Source organism: Notolabrus celidotus, chromosome 2 (assembly GCF_009762535.1).
Source record: "Notolabrus celidotus isolate fNotCel1 chromosome 2, fNotCel1.pri, whole genome shotgun sequence".
Lineage (NCBI taxonomy): Eukaryota > Metazoa > Chordata > Actinopteri > Labriformes > Labridae > Notolabrus > Notolabrus celidotus.
This window is the reverse complement of record NC_048273.1, coordinates 15,840,945-15,862,398: the sequence shown is the minus strand read 5'-3', so window position 1 is coordinate 15,862,398 and position 21,454 is coordinate 15,840,945. Positions and strand designations below refer to the sequence as shown.

The window sequence follows — 21,454 nt, the reverse complement described above, 5'->3', positions numbered from 1 at the left end:
CATTGTCCAACAGGTCTGCTGCAGTTTGGCTCCATGCTCCCTCATCTGTCACATCAGCTGCGAGACCAAGAATGTCCCACCCTGATCATCAGCACCCTTGCAACACTAGCCCTGGCTCCGACATTTTGTTACTGTAGTTCTGTGGAACCACACAGTATTAATCTGAAATTAATTCAATGTTTTAATGATGTTTCAGTCTCTGACTTCCTGTCTGACTTAATCTGCCCTGTGCGGTATTGATGTGCTGTGCATATCTGCTGCAGAGGGCTCTGGATCAACAGAGCTGCAATGGAGCAGATACACAACAACGTCGAGCCAGTGAAAGCACACACATTGACTAGAGTCTGGTGGAAGATCCTGGTAAGTGCCATTGACCTGTATCAGGTTAAGTTGACACCAATCTCCAGCCAGCAAATTCATTTTTGTAATTAAAGTGGACACATCTGACAGAATACAACCTCATAAAATTAGTTGATCAATGAGTAAAAAGACATGACCTCCTGTTGACAGTTTGATTTCCAGAAAAAATCCAAATAATAATCCTAATTATAATAATATTTGCATCCAGGATTGCAGCTCCTGGCACCACTGCTTTGCTCAGTTCTAAACTTAAAGTTTGGTAAATTCATATCAGGTTTCATTGCTATAGGGTTTGGATGTGCAGTGACATTTCTGTATCTAATCTAATACTTAGGGGGTTTCATTTTTTTTTTTATTTCAACCTATAACATTACTTGTTTCCCAATCTAGGGGCTGCACCCTTCAAAGGCTGCATTTAAAGACCGATAACTGCACAGTGGCGCATCAAAGCCTCCTAATGTGGTTGACAAATGTGTCCTACTTTACCCAGGCCATGGTGAGCTCTTAAAAACTTGGTGTTGCTAACCCTCTTCACGGCAGCACCATCGATGATCAGCGGGGTGTGTTGTTGGTTGTTTGATGCAATGTGCATACCTGCAGCAGACGGCTCTGGATCATCGGGGCTGCAACAGCGTAAATACTCAACACAGCAGAGCCAGTGCGAAAAAATACACATTGACACGAGTGGCGGAGCGGAGGCAGACCAATTTCTTTTTCATAATAACCTTTGACTTATATCACGTGAGGTTGACACCAATCACCAGACAGCAAATTAATTAAATTAATTTATATCATTTCATAGGTAAGTGACAGAAGGCAACTTACAGGGTTACAGTTTTGGTAATGTATCACAAATTGTTGAGACTTCACATTGATGTTATTCAGGGAATGTTTCGGAAATTAACAATATAACATCACACAATTATTGACATGTATCAGGTTTAAGACTTTTAATAATGAAAGCAGAAATAATTCAAAATGAAGGTGCTTCTTTAAGTCCATAGTGAATATTCTGAAATTCATATCAGGTTTCATCACTGTAGGGTTTTGATGCGCAGTGACATTACTGTATCTGATCTAATACTTTGGGGGTTTAAATATTTTCACTTTCAACCTACAACATGGGCTGTTTCCCAATTCAGAGGCAGCACCCTCCTTTTGGTGGATTTTTTCTGTCAGTCAGGGCTGCTCTTAGCGTGAGGTGGCACAGATTTCATACTGCTTTGGTGCCAGAGTTATGCCAAAGGTGTAATCTGTCACAGGCGTCACCCCAGCAGGCATAGAGAAGGTGAAGTGCTGCATAAAGGAGGTGAGAAAGAGGAAAAGCTCCATCCTTGCCAGGTTCTCACCAAGGCATTGCCGTTTACCTAGAAGAGGAAAATAAACTGAGAAACTGAAAACCAATTTAAAATGATTTGGCAATTTGATTATGATATCATTTGAACACTGGCTGGGAAGTGCAATGCAAATTTGCAAAGGATGAAACACTTTTATAAAGTTGGAGACAAGTTAACATTTTGGAAAACATTTTTATATCTTATTAAATAAATACATAAAAAGGGATGAAACACTTTTACCAAGGCCTAAACAATTTACATTTAAGAAAACAATATTACAAAATAAGAGACACTTTTACAAGCAACGACAATTTTACAGGTGACAGAACATTTTTCTAGTCCCGAAACGAAATTGCAAATGGCAGATTTTGACAAAGGAATGTACCAACGATTTTCAAAATAAAGTACGTCTGTAATGTGAAAATGTTCAACAGCCAGGGAATTTATATATATATATATATATATATAATAATATAATATTTGACATTAAAAACACTGTTTCCATTTAAATATTTTGATTCAGACTGGTGAGAGGTAACCTCAAAATGTGTCCCTGCCAATCACAGATATGTATGATTTGATTTGGAATTTCAGAATAAAAAGTATATGATACATTTTTGATAGTTTTTTTCTATTTCTTCACATTTCGAAGTGTTCTCTTATCAGCATGAATCAAAATATTTCAGTGGAAGCAGAGTTGGTAATGTAAAATATATATTAATTCCCTAACTGTTGCACATTTTCATATTACAGAAGTATTTTATTTTGAAAATCGTTGGTTCATTCTTTTTCCCTTGAATCTGCCATTTGTGTTTTTGTTTCGGGACTGGTAAAAATGTTCTGTCACCTGTATAATTGTCTCATCCCCTGTAAGAGTGTTTCTAATTTTGTAAATTTGTTTTCCAAAATGTAAATTTGTCTCCAACATGGTAAAAGTGTTTCATCCTTTGTAAATTTGCGTTGCACTTCCCAGCCACCGTACATTTGTCTTATTTTATTTTATTAATTGTGTATAATAAATCCACTTGGATAAATAGTATAAAACCTAAAACTTTCTTAAATATTTTATTCAAACTGTGACCATTTTAAAGGCTTGAAAATTACAAGAGTTTCAAAACACTATTCTGGTAAAGGTGTACTTTGCCTTCAGCTACATGAACTCGAATGCTCATGAGTATTGATGAACTTACCACCTCTTATCTCGATACTTAATGTGAATGAACGTTACAATCTGTTATGATCCCTGGTCAACAACAATTATGTGAGACCACTGAGTGTTCCCAATATATGCTGGGACAGACCCCAGGCACCTGTGAAAGACGCTAACAAAACAAGGTACCATGTTACTCCTCACCTGCAGAGAAAGGCATGAAAGCAGCTGGCTTCACAAACTTGCCCTCCTTGTTCAGAAAGTGTCTTGGGTTGAAGGTGTCGGGTGTCTCCCACTCATTTTTGTCATACATTACTGAAGTTAAATTTGGAATGATTGTAGATCCCTGTTGATTTAAATTAAATGAAGTTATGTTATGTTATGTTATGTTATATGATATGATATGATATGATATGATATGATATGATATGATATGATATAAATTGCGTTCATGACAATCAACCTTTGGGACAGTGTAGCCTCCCAGCTGGATATCCTTGTTGGTCATGTGAGGCAAGCCGAGAGGAACTATGTTGCCTATTCTCTGGACCTCATGGAGGACAGCATCAGTATAGGGCAGGTTTACACGATCGTCCATTGATGGCTGTCTTGACTGCCCTATAACTCTGTCTATCTCAGCCTGGACCTTCGCTGTGAAGAAGGGAAACAGACAAGAGTTTAAAAAATATGTCATCAACTTTCTGCAAAAGAAAATGAAAGACTTGTGAAGAGATGATGAGCAATGTAGCACCCCTAGAAGAGATGGATGTGTGGTCATTTTGATTAAAATATTAAATCAGTCATCAGGACAAAACTATTTGTACATATCTGTTTGTTGCAGACTCATAAATATGGAGGACAAAGGCCACATTTGTATGTTAAAACTCATTAAAGTTATTGTTTCATAATAATTGCTCATTTTAAATTTGGTGCCCACAAGGTTTCAAAAAAAGTGGGGACAGGGACAAAAAAACACTTAACTAACCTAACTAGTAACGTCAATTTGCAACAGGATAGTAACATGACTGGTTTTACAAAGGCAACACAGAGAGTCTGTGTCTCTCAGAAATAAAGATGGGAGATACATGATTCTGTTAGAGACTGTTTGGGAGGGTTTCCGCACTAGAAGAGTCTGGATGCTACTTCCTTGTGTGCAGTCCAGACTAGTCATCCATTGTAAACATTTATCCAATCATGAAATGAAAATATAACACAGGATACCCTGATACTGTTGAACAAATGAAATCCTTTATCAGGCAAGAATGGGATATGGGTTGCTTGTTGGTTTTCCTCTTGATGCACTCTGCAGCTGTAGAATGTGAAGAACCAGAGAAGTTTGGGCAGAAGGTTGCACTGGTACAACCAGGTCTTGAAGGGAGGCAGGGGAGTCTGGACTGGTAGATCTTCTTCAGCCATTTATGTTTGCTGCACAGCGTTGGCGACATTTATTTGATCTTTTGACGAAGCATCAAGCCAATATCCCAAGCACTTCCTTTGGTAGATCTCGATGGATGGGATGACCTCACCCTGAACTTAGAGACTGAACCTTGTTCTGGCTTTGCCCTTCCTGATCACCAATCTCCTGGACACTTTGAGCCTTGAAGGACATCCTTACCCGAGTGGTTATGTTGTCCAGGATCTCTGGTACCTATCTTGCATGGATATGTGACTTAGATATATTATTGTGATGTTATCCATGAACTCACAAAGTGCCGTAAGGTATGCCATCTGCTGCTATAAGGAGGTCATGCCCATAATGAAAAAGATGGGGGAATGGTGTCCCCTGTTGTAATCCCTTTCTGGAGGTCATGCCAGCTGGTTATGTACTGGCCTTATGTGAATCTGATTTTGAACCCTTCTAGGTAGCTGCTGATGATTATACCATAGGTCACCCCTGGAATGTAGTAGCAGTCTAGCCCTTCTTGAATGAGATCATGTGGGATTGACCCATAGGCATTTGCAAGGTCAGTTCAGCCAAAACATTTTTCCCCGTCTTCTGTTGACCACAGTGGAATGACCGGACAGAGATTTGTGTGCACTACTTCTGGGAACTGCAGCCTCTTCCTCATGTCGACCCTCATCTCCAGGACCTGGCAGTCTGTTGAAGGTTGGGCTTTTGTCTTTTGGTTGAGAAGGGCTTGGATCCCTCCTGATGAAGGTGATGGTCATCTTTGATCCAATGTGGAGTTTGCCGTTTGGGTCCTTTTTCAGTTCCCATGTGTACATGTGTGATTGTGACGGGAGGGTGTCCTACACAGATCTGAAGAGGAAGGAAATACAGAAGGGCAGCAGTCTCCACAGTTCTGCCCACGAGATCTTGCACATATCTTTTTTTGAATTATTAACAATTAGAAAATAGGATTTAAATTATTTGCAAACCATCAAAATAAGTTTGTATCAACATTTTAAACATTGCAGACTTTTTTGGAATTGGGGTTGTATTAACAAATAAGGGTATTCCTTGATGTGTTGGATTGGATGGTGACACCAGCAAAATTGCCAATTATATATTTCACTCATACATTTCCATATCTGAAAGGGACTAGTCTGGTCAGTGCTCTTACCCTGAATCTCAGGGTACTTCGCCATGTAGAGGAAGGCCCATCGAAGGGTGGTGGCTGTAGTTTCTGAGCCAGCAACAAACAGCTCCATGACACACATTACCAAGTTTTCTTCATCAAAAGTGTTACCAGCCTGTCCCTTACTCTGAGAAAATATTCAAAAACACATGTTAAAATCATACTAGAAAATAAAAATGTGCAGCAATACAAGTACATCTATTAGTGTTGAATCTTGTAGCTTTGAACATTTTCAAAAGGCTGTGCTATATTTGTACACAAACAAGAGTTATGCAAATCTCATGTCATATTTTGACAAACCAGATAGCAGATTGTAGTACTGAGTTTGAAACAAAAAAGATGTGACTTTCATAAGTGAATAGTCAGGGTTTTTTCCTAAACAGCACTGTGTAAGTCATACAAAGCGTTATCTAGTTCTTTTCACCATCTGTATCTCATTCAGGTAGCAGTCAATGAAGTCTCTTTGGTCAGAGGGATCCCAGTTTTGTTTGTGTTTCTTCAGTTCTTCTTTTACAAAGTCCCTCACATTATCCCAAATGCACATATTGGTTTGATGTGGCCCTGGTAAACGTCTCATCAGCAGAGGGAATGAGTTGTAAAGCTGCAGAGGGCAGATTAAAAATATAAAACAGAAGGAGTTTCAGCCAAATATTTTCAGTTTGTATCAGTCAGTAGTTATTTTGGGAATCTGTCCAAGAATGAACTTACATTTTACACATTTCAATCATTAGCTGTTCCAATTACCCATATACCCACGTTAAACAACTTGCACCATTTATGAACAGTTTCACACTGAGGGATGTATTTCACTAAGATAGCACAGAAAATCAAAGTAAAACTAATATCTCTAATTGCCATACCTGTGCCCAAATTGAGGCTTGAAGCCGGAATGTTGTCTCAAACCAGCTTATAAGTTGCTTGAACCTCTGATCATTGTACTCAAAGCGATGCCCAAAAACCAGGGAGCAGATGATGTTGGAGACAGCATTGCCGATGATGAGTCGTGGATTGAAGGGCTTGCCTCCAGTTCAACAAATAAAGGAGAAATACATGTATTTATTACATACTCTCTTGTTCTGAAGTATCAATGCACATTTGATACTTACCTTTATAGCTTTGAAAGTCTTTCGCACAATTTGTAAACTCATCCAGGATGACAGGTTCAAGTGACTTGCTGCCAAGACCGAAGTATCTAAGGGTTGAAAGCATAAAACGCCTCTGCTGCTTCCACATGTGCCCACTAGTGGAACCTACACCTGAAAAGAAATGTATCAAAAATAGATTTATTTGTTGTTAGAACAGCTTGTTTGTCAAGATTCACAGGAGCCAAAAAAAAGTAGTGATTTGAGTTTTGTGTGCACAAAGGCTCTGTGTTTTGCTTTGTGGGTGTGTTGGTTATGTCCTCTTACCTAATCCTTTGCTTATGTCCTGCTGCATTGGGATGGATGGACGATCTGCCAGACTGTCCCCTTGAGTAACAAGAGCTTCTTTTAAAACCTCATACCCATTTAAGACCACCAACCACTCCTGGCCCATTCGCAGGCTGTACACATCTCCATACTTCCCTGCTAGCTGTGAGTGGATTCAAGAAAGAAGGAAGAACACAGTGCTCAGAATAACAGATGACAGAAAGATAAGTCCATCAGTTGTCTTGATGCTTTTTTATTATATCTTTGTTGACCTACCTGTGTCATACTCTCATGGGTCTTGTTGTGATCCACAGAGAACATGTTGCCTACAATTGGAAGAGCCAAAGGCCCTGGAGGAAAGCTTACTGGCCGACGGTTCTTAACATAATCTGCGGTGATGATGAAAACTGCAATGAAGATTAGAACATTTATGACATCCCAATCCACATATGATCCAATTACAGAAAAGACTGAATCCATTTTTCAAACAAGGCTAAACTCCGTCTAAATTGAGCCTGGGCTTTGGTTTTTGATGCCTGAAGTCAGTAATATCTGCTCTCTGTCACTCTCCTATCAGAGAAGTGTTATGTTATTGACTCTTGGCCACACAGCTGATGTACTAGTAGATTTGGACTCTGACCTCGTTATTTCGATGGATGAGGGAAAACACTGTTAATCAGTGACCATAAAACAAGATTTGGAAATTTATATTTAATGTAATATAAATGAGGTATTTAATGAGGGGTGTGAAGTAGTTGAAGAGGACTTTTACCTAATTCAAGATTAATTCAATAGCCTGCCAGATTGTAGTTCCCTTTTAACTTTACATTGCTCCTTATCTAAACAGATACAGATTTAAAAATTAACTCCCTTAGTTAAACCTTTATCATCCCCTTGGAATTATTGCTCTTTGCATTCTGTTATGGGAATTAAACATTGATTTTGCAAGTGCCTTTCAAATATTAGACTCACATATATGCAGATACCTTCTTTAAACATAAAAAAATTATTGAAGGCAGTTTAACATCACCTTCATAATATATGTTCTATCTTCTATGATTGTGGGATATGATCACCAAAACATGTTAAAGCCCTGTCATGCTCAAGAAACAGATTTGTTTCCTTTTTGTCCAAGTTGCAGATTTTCATGTCACAGCTCTTGTCATGAATAAGAAAAAACAAAAGGAGGACCAAAGTGCAGACTTCAGTTAGAATTTTAATTAACAAAAAAAAACAACAACAGGAGACAAATCAGACAAAACATACTTTAAACAAATCCATGAAACACGTTAACACCATAATAATAGGAACACTTGGGTTTGACATTCAGGTATGACCGAACATTGAACTCACCCAGAAAGGAGGAAATAACAGAGACTAAACACACACAGGGTAATCGCACAGGTGAGACAAATGAGACACAGGTGGAAACACACAGAACATAATCAGAATGGAGGGAAAACTAAGGAAGTAAAACCAAACCAGAAACACTGGGAAACTTACAAATAAACTTGAAATCTAAGCAAGAGAACAACAAGGAAAATACAACACAAAAACAAAAGCAACTCATGACAGCTCTATTCTTGCTATACTAGTTATCCTATAGAATGCGGGCAACCATGTGTGCCACTGTAACATGAGGGCTCTGCACAGGTAAGAAAATTGCATTAACATCATTGCCATATTAAGGCAGGGTATGCTTTCAAATTCAGCAATAACCTGGGAGCAACCAGCTAAACTGCAGTGGGTGAAGTGACTTCAACTAGCTGGCTAACATGCCTACATTACTAACGTCACGTAACTTAACCTATTTCAACGACATCTTTAAGTAACAAGTTCCTTTTCTTTTTTTTAATTTGTATTGATAGCTTTTAAATCAAGATTAAACCTAGTACCATAACACTTAAATAAGTAGCCTGGGCTTTTATTTGTTCGAATCTGCAAACTCACCTTGCCTTTGTTTGTGACAGTGTTAATAGGAAACTGGCTTTTGAGTGATTTTAAATAATACTTTTGCCCATCAAAGATGGGCTTTCTGTTGTTATTTCATCATTTTTTTATTTAAAGCCAGCACAAGCAATGTAACCCCCCTGATCGTTATCCCCCTTCCTGCTGTCACTCTGCAGTTGGCTTTTCACCGTCTTTCTCAGATGTAAGTTAAAGGTCAGCTTTGGTTCCTCCCATTCTCTTAAACATCAGTAGAAAAGGGTCCTCCTGCTGCTTTTTGTTGCACCAACTTGATTCAGCATGGTAACCATTAGATAGTTACACACACAACAGGATAGGGATTTCCACACAGCAGTCTATTCTACATAACTTAACATCAACCATACAATGCCAGATGTCCACAATGCTATATTCACAAGTCATACATGAGCAGTAGCACAGCAGCACCTTGTAACACTATTTGGTACTGCAGTTATATTACCTCTTGACTGACTGTTACAGCAGGCCACAGGTCATATCAGAGAAAGGGACTGTATGTTAAAGATCATAGAACATGTGAACGTTAATAGCCTGTCAAAAAAAAGACTGGCATTATGGAGAATTTGCTCATGTGTTTCTCCAAGATGTCCTTGACTCCTTTGACAAACGTACAATTGCTGTACACTGCCTGCTTTCAGTTCTTTCAGAGGACTTACGGGGTCTAAGTGTACTGGTCTTGCCTTGCTGAGCTTTTTTTTTTGCAGACTTCTTTGCCATTGCCATTGCACATTTTTTGAGGATTTTTTATGCTCTAGAATTGTTGATTTCTGCCACACATTTTCGCATTTTGCATGCTATTGTGATACAATTACCAAATATACAACCCAATTCAAACATTTTGGACACTGTTTAAAATGTCCAACACAATTTGATGGTTTGCAAAACCTTTAAACCCTATATTTAATTAAAGTTGTGCAAGGACCACCTTCTGGAGTTTTAAAAGTGAAATTGTGTCCATTTCTTGCCTTCCCCTGCTACTCAACTGTTCAGGATCTACTTTGTTACATTTGCCTTTTAATAATGCACCAAATGTGTCAGTGGATGACAAGTCAGGTATTGTCTGGATGGCAGTAGGAGTAAAAATGATTATTTTCCATGTGTTGTTTTATGGTTTTAGAATTAATTAGACAGTTGGAGTTGGAGAACAATACAAAATAGAGGTAAGCCCAAAATATTTTTCTCCAGGTGCATTTACAACATTTTTGACATTTTTAATCTATATGTCTTTATGAAATGGTTTTAAAATATCAAGTGTAAAATGTTGTAAATGAGAAAGACATAAAAACAAAATTGTTCATCATACATTACTTGAAAAAAAAGAAAGAGCAAATATTACTTTTTCATTTCATTTATGACACTCAAACCACGATCACATGGTATGGAGCACAGACAAAACATACAATGTATATAACAAAATGAGGCACACAGCATGGCTGAAGTACAACAGATATTACTTCCTGCATGACACTCGTATTCTAATAAAATTGAATCTGGATGTCTCTTGTCACAGTTTTTGCTGAGCATCTTCAGATCACACCCAGCTGCTCAGGGAGTTAACCATCGAGGCCAATACCTGTTATTTTCTCCAGTCCATCTCCACTACTGTGCTGTGGTTAGCTGCTTGAGACTAGCTGTGAAGGGAGTGCTTCTCAAGGTCCAAGTACAGGCAGTACTTCTTCTTTTTTACCTGGATGGCCTGAACCCTGGACTTGACTTTGACTAGGCAGAGGTTAAATGCTACCTCTTAAGATGAAGCTGATTGGGACAGTGAGGATTAACAGTTACATTTTCTGTTTCATTTTTTTTTGTTTTTGTTTTTTGAACACGCATTCTCTGGCTGGATTCTGATAATTCTTGAGATTCTTGGTTATATTTTATTTTGCTATGCTACCGCCACCGCCACCCCTTAAACATGATCTTTGCACAAACTGCAGTTGTCACCCGAGTTGTACAAGATACTTCCAAACTTTAATGAACTTCCTCCATACATTAGCGTTCTGCCTGGCAAAATGCACAGACCTAATGACGTCCTGATGTCGTAGTACCGCGTAGTACATGCAAATGATTGTGGTAAATAATGAAACTGATTGAATAGTGAATATACCTGCCCTATAGATTTGCCATTTGTCACTAATACCACTTCTTGCTTTTTGAGACTGTATATGATGATACCCAATACCAGGATCGGATTGGTGTATCCATAGCAGTGTTATTCAAAGAAGGCAAAGTATCATGTTGATAGATTCCAATCACATAATCCTAATTGAGGCCAACCAAAAACAAAGATTAAAGCTGTTGACCGTTTTCTGTCAGTCAGAGATTCTCTTAACGTGAGGTGGCACAGATTTCATAATGCTTTGGTGCCAGAGTTATGCCAAAGTTGTAATCTGTCACAGGCTTCACCCCAGCAGGCATGGAGAAGGTGAAGTGCTGCATAAAGGAGGTGAAGAAGAGACAAAGCTCCATCCTTGCCAGGTTCTCACCAAGGCATAGCCGCTTACCTAGAAGAGGAAAATAATGGAGAAGAACTAAGACTCAACCTTGAAAAATGATTTGTTAATTTGATCTATCAATTGTTTTCTGTTAATTTATTCACTTAAGAGCATGGAATAAAATAATTGACAGCTTTAATTCTATAAAAATACTTTTTAAAAATGATTTAGTTCAACCTGTGATAGTTTTTACAGGCCTAGAAAATTACAAGAGCTTACAAAGACTACCCTGGTAGAGGTGAACTTTGCCTTTCGGGACATTTCCATGTTGAGCCCCCAAAGCACGTGAGAACTTATGAATTTCTCACTCCTAATCTTTTCAACCTGTACTTCTTGATACTAAATGTGGATGTACATACAATCTATTTCAAAGTAAAAGCAAAATGTACTGCCCTGATCTGAGTCATTCGGCCCTGGTATGATCCCTGGTCTGCCTATTCTGTATTCACTTCTTAATAGTTCGATTTTGTTCAAGGCCAATCAGCAACAATTATGGGAGAGCAATGGAGGGTCCCAATGGTGCAGCTCAAGAACTAGAATATCATGAAAAGATATTTTAAGTAATTGAAAATGTGCTGCATACAACACCCTTCATAAGGAGGGTAAGTATAAATCAGGTATAAGCCACAGAAGGTCATGCTGAAAAGGTTGTCTGTACCCAGAGTGCTGGATCGAAATGTTTTGATGGAAAGTTGAAAAGAAAGGATAAGTGTTGGCAGTGAATGGTGCACAAGCAACACGGATGACTGCAGCACTTAGAGGAATGTCAAGAAAAACTTGACAGAGCTTCCCAATAAGTGGACTGAGGCTGTGTATGTATGTATCAAGAATCACCAAGCATAGGACATCTTCAGGAAAGGGACAACTGTGGATATTTTGCATTTCATTTGGAAATCATGATCCTAGAGTCTGAATGAAAAGTGGCGAGGCACAGAATCGAAGTGCCACAGGCTAATGACCTCCATGCCCTGCATTACTGAGGGTAGCAATTTGTGATAAAGCCCCAACCAAGTATTGAGTGTATAAATGAACCTACTTCAGAAGTTGGACATGTCTGTACTCTAAATCCTTTCTGTGATTGAGAAAATATTCTAATGATCTGAGACATTGAATTTCTGATTTTCATGAGCTATAAGCCAAAATCTTCAAAACTCAAATAAAAGGCTTCAAATATCTCACTTTCATCCAATTAATATAGAATATATGAAAGTTTACCTTTTTTATTTCATAGTGAAAAAAACATGATTCTTTTTTTTTTTAGCTGCAACTGTAAGCAGGGACAAGCCCCAGGCACCTAGGAAACAAACCTGCTGACACATGTATTATGTTATTACTCACCTGCAGAGAAAGGCATGAAAGCAGCTGGCTTTACAAACTTGCCCTCCTCGTTCAGGAAGTGCCTTGGGTTGAAGGTGTTGGGTGTTTCCCACTGATTCTGTCATACAGGACTGAAGTCAAATTTGTAATGATTGTAGATCCCTGTTGATTTAAATAATATGATATGATATGATATGATCTGATATGATATGATATGATATGATATGATATGATATGATATGATATGATATGATATGATATGATATAAAATGCATTCATGATAATCAACTTTGGGGACAGTGTAGCCTCCCAGCTGAATATCCTTGTTGGTCATGTGAGGCAGGCTGAGAGGAACTATGTTGCCTATTCTCTGGATCTCATGGAGGACAGCATCAGTATAGGGCAGGTGTACACGATCGTCCATTGATGGCTGTCTTGACTGCCCTATAACTCTGTCCTCTCAGCCTGGACCTTTTCTGTGAAGAAGGGAAACAGACAGGAGTTTCAAAAATATGTCATCAACTTTCTGCAAAAGAAAATGAAGACTTGTGAGGAGATTATGCACGATGTATCACCCCTAGAAGAGATGGATGTGTGGTCATTTTGATTATAATATTAATCAGTTGTAAGAACAAAAACTACTAACAAGTCAAGTAAAATGAAATTACCAGATGTGTGGTATTTGATGTTGACACTGACAAAAATGACCACTAATATATTTTTTTCTCATTAAATTACACATTTTTTGCTAAATAACTGGCCTGGTTAGTGCTCTTACCTTGGATCTCAGGGTACTTCGCCATGTAGAGGAAAGCCCATTGAAGGGTGGTGGAATGTAGTTTCAGTGCCAGCCACAAATAGCTCCATGACACACATCACCAAGTTTTCTTCATCAAAAGTGTTGTCAGCCTGCCTCTTACTCTGAGAAAGTGTTAAATACAGATGCTAAAATCAGTTTTCAAACAGGTACCTTTGAAAGGTTTAAAAGATTACGACTATATTTGTACACCACCAAGAGTTTTTGCAAATAACATGTCATATTTCAACAAATTATACAGCAGAAGGTAGTGGTGGTGCTGAGTCTGCAAAAACAATGTAAATCATGCAAAGCTTTGTCTTTATCTACCGTCTGTATCTCTTTCAGGTAGCAGTCAATGTAGTCTCTTAGGTCAGAGGGATCCCAGTTTTTTTTGTGCTCCTTCAGTTCCCCTCTTATGAAGTCCCTCACGTTATCCCAAATGTGCAGAATTGTCTGATGTGGCCCTGGTAAACGTCTCATCAGCAGAGGGAATGAGTTGTAAATCTGCAAAGGGCAAACACTTTTTACACATTTCCATCATTAGCTGTGTTCCAGTAACCAATGGTTATTGGATCCTCATTGGGCCACTTATATCTTTTATGAACAGTTTCACACTGAGGGATGTATTTAAGATGGCACAGAAAATCTAAATAAAAACTAATATCTCTAACTTCCATACCTGTGCCCAAATTGACGCTTCAAGCTGGAGTGCTGTCTCAAACCAGCTTATAAGTTGCTTGAACCTCTGATCACTGTACTCAAAGCGATGCCCAAAAACCAGGGAGCAGATGATGTTGGAGACAGCATTGCCAATGATGAGTCTTGGACTGAAGGGCTTGCCTTCCATTAAACATAATAAATGAAGTTAAATGTATTCATGATATTTTTCCTAATCCTATATGTATCAGTGCCCATTTGATACTTACCTTTATAGCTTTGAAAGTCTTTCGCACAATTTGTAAACTCATCCAGGATGACAGGTTCAAGTGACTTCCTGCCAAGACCGAAGTATCTAAGGGTTGAAAGCATAAAACGCCTCTGCTGCTTCCACATGTGCCCACTAGTGAAAATTACCCTGAAAAGAAATGTATCAAAGATAGATTTATTTGTTGTTAGAACAGCTTGTTTGTCAAGACTCACCGGAGCCAAAAAAAGTAGTGATTTGAGTTTTGTGTGCACAAAGGCTCTGTGTTTTGCTTTGTGTGTGTGTTGGTTATGTCCTCTTACCTAATCCTTTGCTTATGTCTAGCTGCATAGGGAGGGGTGGACGATCTGCCAGACTGTCCCCTTGAGTAACAAGAGCTTCTTTTAAACCTCATACCCATTTAAGACCACCAACCACTCCTGGCCCATTTGCAGACTGTACACATCTCCATACTTCTCTGCTAACTGTGAATGGATTAAAAAAAGAAAGAAAGAACACAGTGCTCAGAATAACAGATGACAAAAAGATAAGTCCATCAGTTGTCTTGATGGTATTTTTTTATTATATCTTTGTTGACCTACCTGTGTCATACTCTCATGTGCCTTGCTGTGGTCCACAGAGAACATGCTGCCCACGATTGGAAAGACAAAGGCCCTGGAGGAAAGCTGGCCGGCCGGCGGTTCTTAATATAATCTGCAGTGAGGATGAAAACCACGATGAAGATCAGAAGACTTCTGACATCCCAATCCACATACGATCCAATTAGAGAAAAGACTGAATCCATTTTTCAAACAAGGGCTAAACTTGAAATGTGTTGCCTGGAGTCAGAAATATCACTCCTCTTTCTCTCTCCTGTCAGGGAAAGTAGGAGTGATTGACTCTTGGCAAACATAGCTTATGTGCCAGTAGCACTGGACTCTGACCTCTTCATTTGATAGTTAGGGAATGTAACGACTGTTAATCAGTGACCATAAAACAATCACTGGAATTAAGTATAAAGGTATTTTCTGAGCGGTTGTAAACAAGTTGAAGTGCACCTTTATTTGGTTAAAGGCAAACAGATTGTAAATACCGCTTTACAGATATACTGTAGATATAGATTTGACTATTTATTTCACAAGGCAAACCCATAGTTATTGCTTGTTGCAGTCTGTTATGACATTAAGATTGTGATTTCTTCCTTTCAAATTAATTATTAATTATTAAACTCACTCGTATATAAATACCCTCTTTCAGTAGCGTGGGAAGAGGGGGGCTCCCGGGGCTGCAGCACCCCCCTGTGGTGGCTGCTACATTGTTTTTCATATTTGTTTTGAAGAGGATGATTTAAATAGTATTATGGTCTGTCAGGCCATCTTGGAAGTTCTAGTGTTAACAAAAAAAAAACAGATTACATATCCTATATCAGATGCTGCCACAGCCCCCCCAGCTGTAAACACGTTTCCCGCAGGTATGCCCTCTTTGGACATGAAAATGTATGAAGGACCTTTAAATATCACCCTCATAAAACAATTGTATATGTTACCTAAACTGGTGTTCAAGCTTTGTCATGTTTCAAGAAACGGATTTCTGTCCTTTTTTATCCAAATTGCATATTTTCATGTTGCTGCCCTTTTTCTTCTATAGGCCTACTAGTTATCCTATAGAATTTAGACAACCTACAACATGACATTGAAAGATGATTGTTTGAACATTTAACACTAAAACTCTGGCTGATGCTATAAAGCCAGGCCCACAATTTGCTTTCAAATTTCATCCAATAAGTGTTTGCTAGGGCAAGATTAGGGTTCTGACAAGGTGAGATAATCGTGTTAATGTCATTGCCACGTCAAGGCAAAGAAGATCACTCAAGCGGCTGCAGCAAGGTGGAGGCAAATACGTTTTATATTTTATCAACAATACTTCTTCCAACTCAAAGTGACGTCAGAGAATTGAATAGGGCCATGGTTTTTGTCATAGAGTTTCAAGCCCAGTAATAATTCTTAACTGGTGCAGTACTTCCTCTCACCGTATTATGGTATTAAAGAGTTTTGTATACCAGAGTGGCCAGGATACCAGGGATCACAAGTGTAAGAGAATCAAGTTGTAATATACTTTAGTCTTATTTCTTATTCAAGTATGTACTTGAAGTGTGTACTTTTAGTATGTACTTGTTCAAGTATGTACTTAATCAAATTACGTGTATTCAGATAAACTTCCCATATTCGGCTAGATTGGGCATCGAGGAAAGGGTTAGGTGAAGATAGTAATACAAGGATTAAAGAGAAAGAGGGACTTTCTGGTTTTTTGCAGGTCTGCAGCTCAGGTGGCCAGATCTGTCTCACTGATGGTGATAGGGGAGACGCGGAGTGGGATTTGTCCCAGGTAGGAAAGTTGTACTGAAAGAGGTTATCGTATTCTTTTTCGACTGAGAGAGGTTATCTTATTCTTTTTCGATTGAGAGAGGTCATCTAAGGAGTGCCATTTGGGAAAGAATTAAAGGTATAGAAGTGCTGAGGTTGCTGACGCTCAGGGGCGTCATTGTGGGGGGAAAAGTGGGACTGACTACCAAGGGCCCAAGTGGGGAGGGGGGGCCTTAAAGGGCCTGAAATAAAATGTGTTTCTCCTAGCTTTCTTTGTTTTGTTATAACTGTAATAAGATAACTAAAATTGTCTGAATAAATAAACAAACATTCAGAATTCCTTTCTGGACTTTCTTTAGGGCTCCTTGAGATGCTCATCTCATGCCTAAAGTGGGGAATTGTCATATTTTTATAGCATCAAGTATGGCTGAATCTGATTGAAGTTTTGAGTTTTATTTTACTTCATGAGGTTAGATTATACCAAATAAGCCCCCCTTGTTGTTATTCAACAAGTCACTTGGCTTCAAATAATCTTGTTTAAATAGGTGGACAGTCTGAAGGTCAATATTGTGCAGTAACATTTGGAGAAATTGTAAAAAAAAAAATATATATTGATATGTAGCTTAGATTTGATTCAGTTAACCAGGATAGTTTCAATCATATATTTGTGTATAATGCAAATACACCAGCATTATAGCAGCAATGTTTGTTTTGTAGGATTGGTAGTGGTGATGGGGCCCACTGAGATATCTTTCAGGGGGCCCAGAATTCCTAGAAGCTAAGCGTGATTTCACTATTGTGGTGTCAACATTTCAGGAGAGTGTTCTTATGCTGTCTGTCTTTTTTTAATCCAACAACGGAACCAAAGTTTTCAGACGAGTGTTTTGTTTTGAAATCCAGAGGACCGGATGTTGTGAGTTGTCGCTTCCTGCCTGTTCGTGTTCGTGTGACCTGCTGTGTCCTCCAACAGTTGCGATTTGACACCCGGTCATCTAAGGATAAGATCAACGAAACCATGGTTTTTGAGGAGAAGATGATCATGAACGGAGAGCCAGAGGATGTTAGTAGATCTTGAATACTCGTCGCAATTCAACATTTGATCGTTAGCTAGAAAGCTAGCGTAAGCCGGCCTGAATAAGCTACACTCGGGCAGTTAGCATTAGCCTACATTTATATTCTCCTCGCTTTTCACAGTTAGGTTGAAGATAATCCTCACAGCATCTATTAGTTTGTCTTTTTTTGAGGTTGACATGTGAATATTGGAAAGTTTGACGTGAATTTAGATGAAAACGACATCTAATACCTGTATGCTAGGAGGTGATTCATGTTATTGATCTGATTGTGTCTTTTTTTAGGAGGAGGAGGAGGAAGAAGAGGAAGAGGAAGACATGGTGGTATGTTGTTTCGAGCCTCACATCACAATAATGATATATTTTTTTTAAGGTTACTAGCGATCACAAGCCTGGGCACCCTTTGATGTTATTAAAGTCTTCTATTTATGGAGGATTCCAAATGGTAAAGCCTGTAGATGTGTCACTTTCTTGAGAGCAAGACTTGAGACACCATTACACCACCTGTTTCACCCTCTCTATAACATCAAGTATCTACCTGGGGTTGTTTCAGGTCTTTCTCGCTACCGCCCCTCCCCCTGGATCTTTGTCTATAAATACATGAGACGTATTGTCTCGCACTAAAAAAAGGACCCCCTAACAACTCCCGACACCATAGGGGTAAACTGTGGTAGAGCATGGAAGACAACAAAGTTACATCTCATCATGGATAAAATATTGGCACAACCACTGTAGACCCTTCTACACCCTCACAACAGGTTGACAGCCTATGTGGTATTTCTTTATGACATGCCTCGTGGTTGTTGTGGTACTCATCAACCACTACATTTTGGATTGTTGTGTGTTCTGTCTTAGGATCCCCTTGAAACATTTCGTCAGAAGTGTGAAGAGGCAGAGCACTGTGTGCACACGAAGGAACTCCTGGAGGAGTGTGAAACCAGAGTTGGCTCACGTTCTGCGACACAGGAGGATTGTACCGAAGAGCTCTTTGACTTCTTGCATGCTCGGGACCACTGCGTAAGTTTAAAATTTTCAAAAATGTGTCAAGTGGAAATAATTGAAATACATGCTGTTTTGAGATAAACAAAACGTACTTGTCCTGAAAGAAAGGACGAGTGCTTCAGTGAAGAAACCCATCCCACTATGCCCTTTACTGGTAAATGTAGTATCCTACCCCATGGCTCCTGATTTCCCCAAAGCCTGCTGAGATAAAAAGGACAGCTGGGGAGCTCCCTCTGTCCATCAAATCAACTAGCAGAACACCCAATTTAATAAAGGAGAACAAGCTTTAGGATCAACGTGGGTTGCAAATGTTTGCATGCAAGTAAAAGCCCTTTCGCCTCTTTTTCAGCTGGGTTGTGCTTTGCTCAGCTCAGCAACATCCCTAATGAGCAATTTTATGTTAAGGATAGACCTTGACATATTTAGGAAGACAGAGTGGTGAAAGACCAAGCAAGTAGGCATAAGGGGGTCTGAAGTGGACTTACTAAAGATATGTTTGAGGAAAAACTAAAAGCACACAGTTGAAAACCATAAGTACAATCATATGGGTTAACAAAAGTTGTCTAGTAAACGTAACTAAAGTTAGGCAATTCTGACTTCAAATCAATACTAAACTGACTTAGTGAAGACAAAACAGATCGGGATGTAAACAATAATAACAATCCATGAGTGCTTTTTTAAAAGTGAAGTTTTAATACTGTAATATAGAAAATAGTTTTTTTTGTTGCATAAAAGATAACTGGGGTAATCAAATAAACATAGCAAGTCTTATTATGCAGGATTCCTTTTATTCTAAATACACACAGTACAAATAGAGCTGAATTAGTAATCAGTGTTACTCAATATGATGTATTTTATGGTAAGTATGAAACAAAAGCTCATTATTCATCACTTTAGCTGTTGTACATGTGCAATATGCATGTAATATGTGAAGCCAAAGGGTCACTCTTTAGGCTGAAGATATTTGACCTTGCGTTGGCATTCACAACCGTCTGCATCGTTAACGTAAACTGTACACATACTTGACCATATATTATGCCTCTTACCGGAAAATACCTCTAGAGGGCACACCAGAGAGCTCAGGCTGTATGCAGCTATTGAATTTATCAAATGAAAACAAGAAACATGGCAGGGACTTGTGGAGGTTACTGTCATGTTAATCCTGGGTGTCAGTGGCCAGGTAAATGACACATTTCTGAGCCAGCTGAGGCGACTGATGGCCTGAGGACAGGACACAGCGCCAGCAATATCCCCAATTAATTTTTCCAGCAATATCTGGATTTTTGAGGTCATGCACAGCCGACGACACGCCAATCAGAAGCAGGGAATTTGGCAGCTGTCAAGTGTATTTCCCGCCTTTGCTGAGCTCTAAAGTCAAAACTAGATGTAGCGCATACAGGTTAAAATTTACTACCAGCTGTGTGGCGTCAGACTAGGGCATCACAATAGTGTACTTGCATCTCTCTGGTTAACCTCAGCCGCCACCTCTGTAACACTACGTCATCTTTGTGTGTAAATTGTACATTTGACTCAAAGTAATCTGACTTAAACTGTATCAAAGAATAATGAATAGTCCTTTAAATAAGTATGCTAATTATATGTAAGAAGGCTTTAATACTGGCAGCTTGTGTTAGGTATAAGAACTTAACTGGCAGCCACATGCAACCTTTCCTCTAATTACTAATACCTCTTATTTCTTATATTGGATCACAAGCTGCTTCATCACTGTCAGCTGTACTGTACTTTCTTTGACAGTATATCCATACAGTGGAGATAACTAGTGTTGTACTGCACCATAGAAGGAAAATGTTTTACGTACTGCATGTCACAAGAATTAACTTATGGCTAATATTCAGATGTGCAAAAAACAGTTGGTGCCCCTTAAGATTACCCGTCCTCTCACTTTATTGTGGTTTTGCATTAATGGATTTCCTCTTGTGTCTTCTCTAGGTGTCACATAACTGTTCCATTCAGTCAAATAAAGTCCACCTGATTGTTGCACCACTTGCTGAAGACATTCTACCAACATTGTACGGCGAGGAGAACATGCTTTTAAATACATCCATATGTGGATCTGCTGTATGTTTTTACCTTTAAATGTATACTATGCTATATTTGCCCACGTGAAGAAACAAAGTATTTAACAATGTAATCAGAGTCGATGTTCCATTAAAATGAATGGCTTGAAAATGTTTTCTTGTGTCATACTTTTTTTTATACATTGCTTCATTATAATTGTAAATGTTGGTAATGATTCATGACAAGTTTAACTGATTCACAGACATTACGTTGTGAAACATTATGTCTTAAAGTCATCTGATGTGTTGGAGTTAGAAAATAAACTTGCACTAAGAAATGTAAGCAAGTTTACATTAAAATAAAAAGGGAAGAAATAGAATCCAACATTTATTTGCTCAAATTCTGCCTGAAAAGACAATGCTAAATATAATTTTTATGGAGGTATATGTAGAGTATGTAGTGTAAGGACATGCTTATGACAGGAGGACAGAGTGTGACTTACATAAATGGGACTGACCACAGTACAGTTGTCTGTGGACATTTAAAATGATCTGTTTCTTGTCTTTGTGGTATGAGCTAAACACGTAGCAGCATGTGACACTTTACTGGCAGTCACTGATTGAGAAATACATATACAAGACAGGCCTTCAATGGGCCTGTAAAAATA

At 38.7% G+C, this 21,454-nt stretch overlaps 3 protein-coding genes across 5 annotated transcripts; 1 reads left to right on the top strand and 2 right to left on the bottom strand.

The window, feature by feature from the left end:
• Nucleotides 1–1,132: 1,132 nt before the first annotated feature.
• LOC117829969 (cytochrome P450 2J2-like) lies at nt 1,133–8,277 on the bottom strand. 3 transcript variants are annotated; one of them, XM_034707836.1, is made up of 10 exons: nt 8,189–8,277; nt 7,112–7,242; nt 6,836–6,998; nt 6,533–6,682; nt 6,287–6,447; nt 5,851–6,027; nt 5,412–5,553; nt 3,311–3,498; nt 3,052–3,193; nt 1,552–1,727 (listed from the first exon to the last, which is right to left on the bottom strand). In XM_034707836.1, exons 2-10 carry the CDS (start codon nt 7,154–7,156, stop codon nt 1,552–1,554), a joined length of 1,344 nt encoding a protein of 447 aa, XP_034563727.1. In that variant the 5' UTR covers nt 7,157–7,242; nt 8,189–8,277. The 3 variants fall into 3 exon arrangements, with proteins under 3 accessions (XP_034563719.1, XP_034563727.1, XP_034563735.1); XM_034707844.1 differs by having other exon boundaries at nt 7,112–7,224; nt 8,189–8,242; XM_034707828.1 differs by lacking the exon at nt 8,189–8,277 and having other exon boundaries at nt 1,133–1,727; nt 7,112–7,315.
• A 1,876-nt stretch (nt 8,278–10,153) lies between these two features.
• Nucleotides 10,154–15,218, bottom strand: LOC117829990 (cytochrome P450 2J2-like). Its single transcript, XM_034707857.1, is given in 14 exon segments — nt 10,154–11,322; nt 12,652–12,750; nt 12,753–12,792; nt 12,920–13,089; nt 13,092–13,106; nt 13,409–13,463; nt 13,465–13,551; nt 13,757–13,933; nt 14,109–14,269; nt 14,356–14,505; nt 14,657–14,743; nt 14,746–14,818; nt 14,936–15,003; nt 15,006–15,218. Coding segments are annotated over 14 exon segments (1,503 nt in total). The 5' UTR covers nt 15,139–15,218; the 3' UTR covers nt 10,154–11,134.
• Nucleotides 15,219–17,591: 2,373 nt separating this feature from the next.
• On the top strand, nt 17,592–20,962 carry LOC117824533 (cytochrome b-c1 complex subunit 6, mitochondrial-like). Its single transcript, XM_034700058.1, has 4 exons — nt 17,592–17,756; nt 18,052–18,090; nt 18,622–18,783; nt 20,719–20,962. Exons 1-4 carry the CDS (start codon nt 17,712–17,714, stop codon nt 20,863–20,865), a joined length of 393 nt encoding a protein of 130 aa, XP_034555949.1. The 5' UTR covers nt 17,592–17,711; the 3' UTR covers nt 20,866–20,962.
• Nucleotides 20,963–21,454: the final 492 nt, after the last annotated feature.

What these genes read in the sequence shown, in the direction of transcription:
- LOC117824533 (XM_034700058.1), top strand. Translation starts at nt 17,712, where the DNA reads ATGGTTTTTGAGGAGAAGATGATCATGAACGGAGAGCCAGAGGAT. An exon ending in TGAACGGAGAGCCAGAGGAT is followed by an intron (nt 17,757 to 18,051) that starts GTTAGTAGATCT and finishes GTCTTTTTTTAG; the next exon opens with GAGGAGGAGGAGGAAGAAGA. An exon ending in TGCATGCTCGGGACCACTGC is followed by an intron (nt 18,784 to 20,718) that starts GTAAGTTTAAAA and finishes TGTCTTCTCTAG; the next exon opens with GTGTCACATAACTGTTCCAT.
- LOC117829969 (XM_034707828.1), bottom strand. Translation starts at nt 7,315, where the DNA reads ATGGATTCAGTCTTTTCTGTAATTGGATCATATGTGGATTGGGATGTC. An exon ending in GAAGTACCCTGAGATTCAGG is followed by an intron (nt 3,499 to 5,411) that starts GTAAGAGCACTG and finishes CCTTCTTCACAG; the next exon opens with CGAAGGTCCAGGCTGAGATA. An exon ending in TTTCATGCCTTTCTCTGCAG is followed by an intron (nt 1,728 to 3,051) that starts GTGAGGAGTAAC and finishes TTCCTCTTCTAG; the next exon opens with GTAAACGGCAATGCCTTGGT.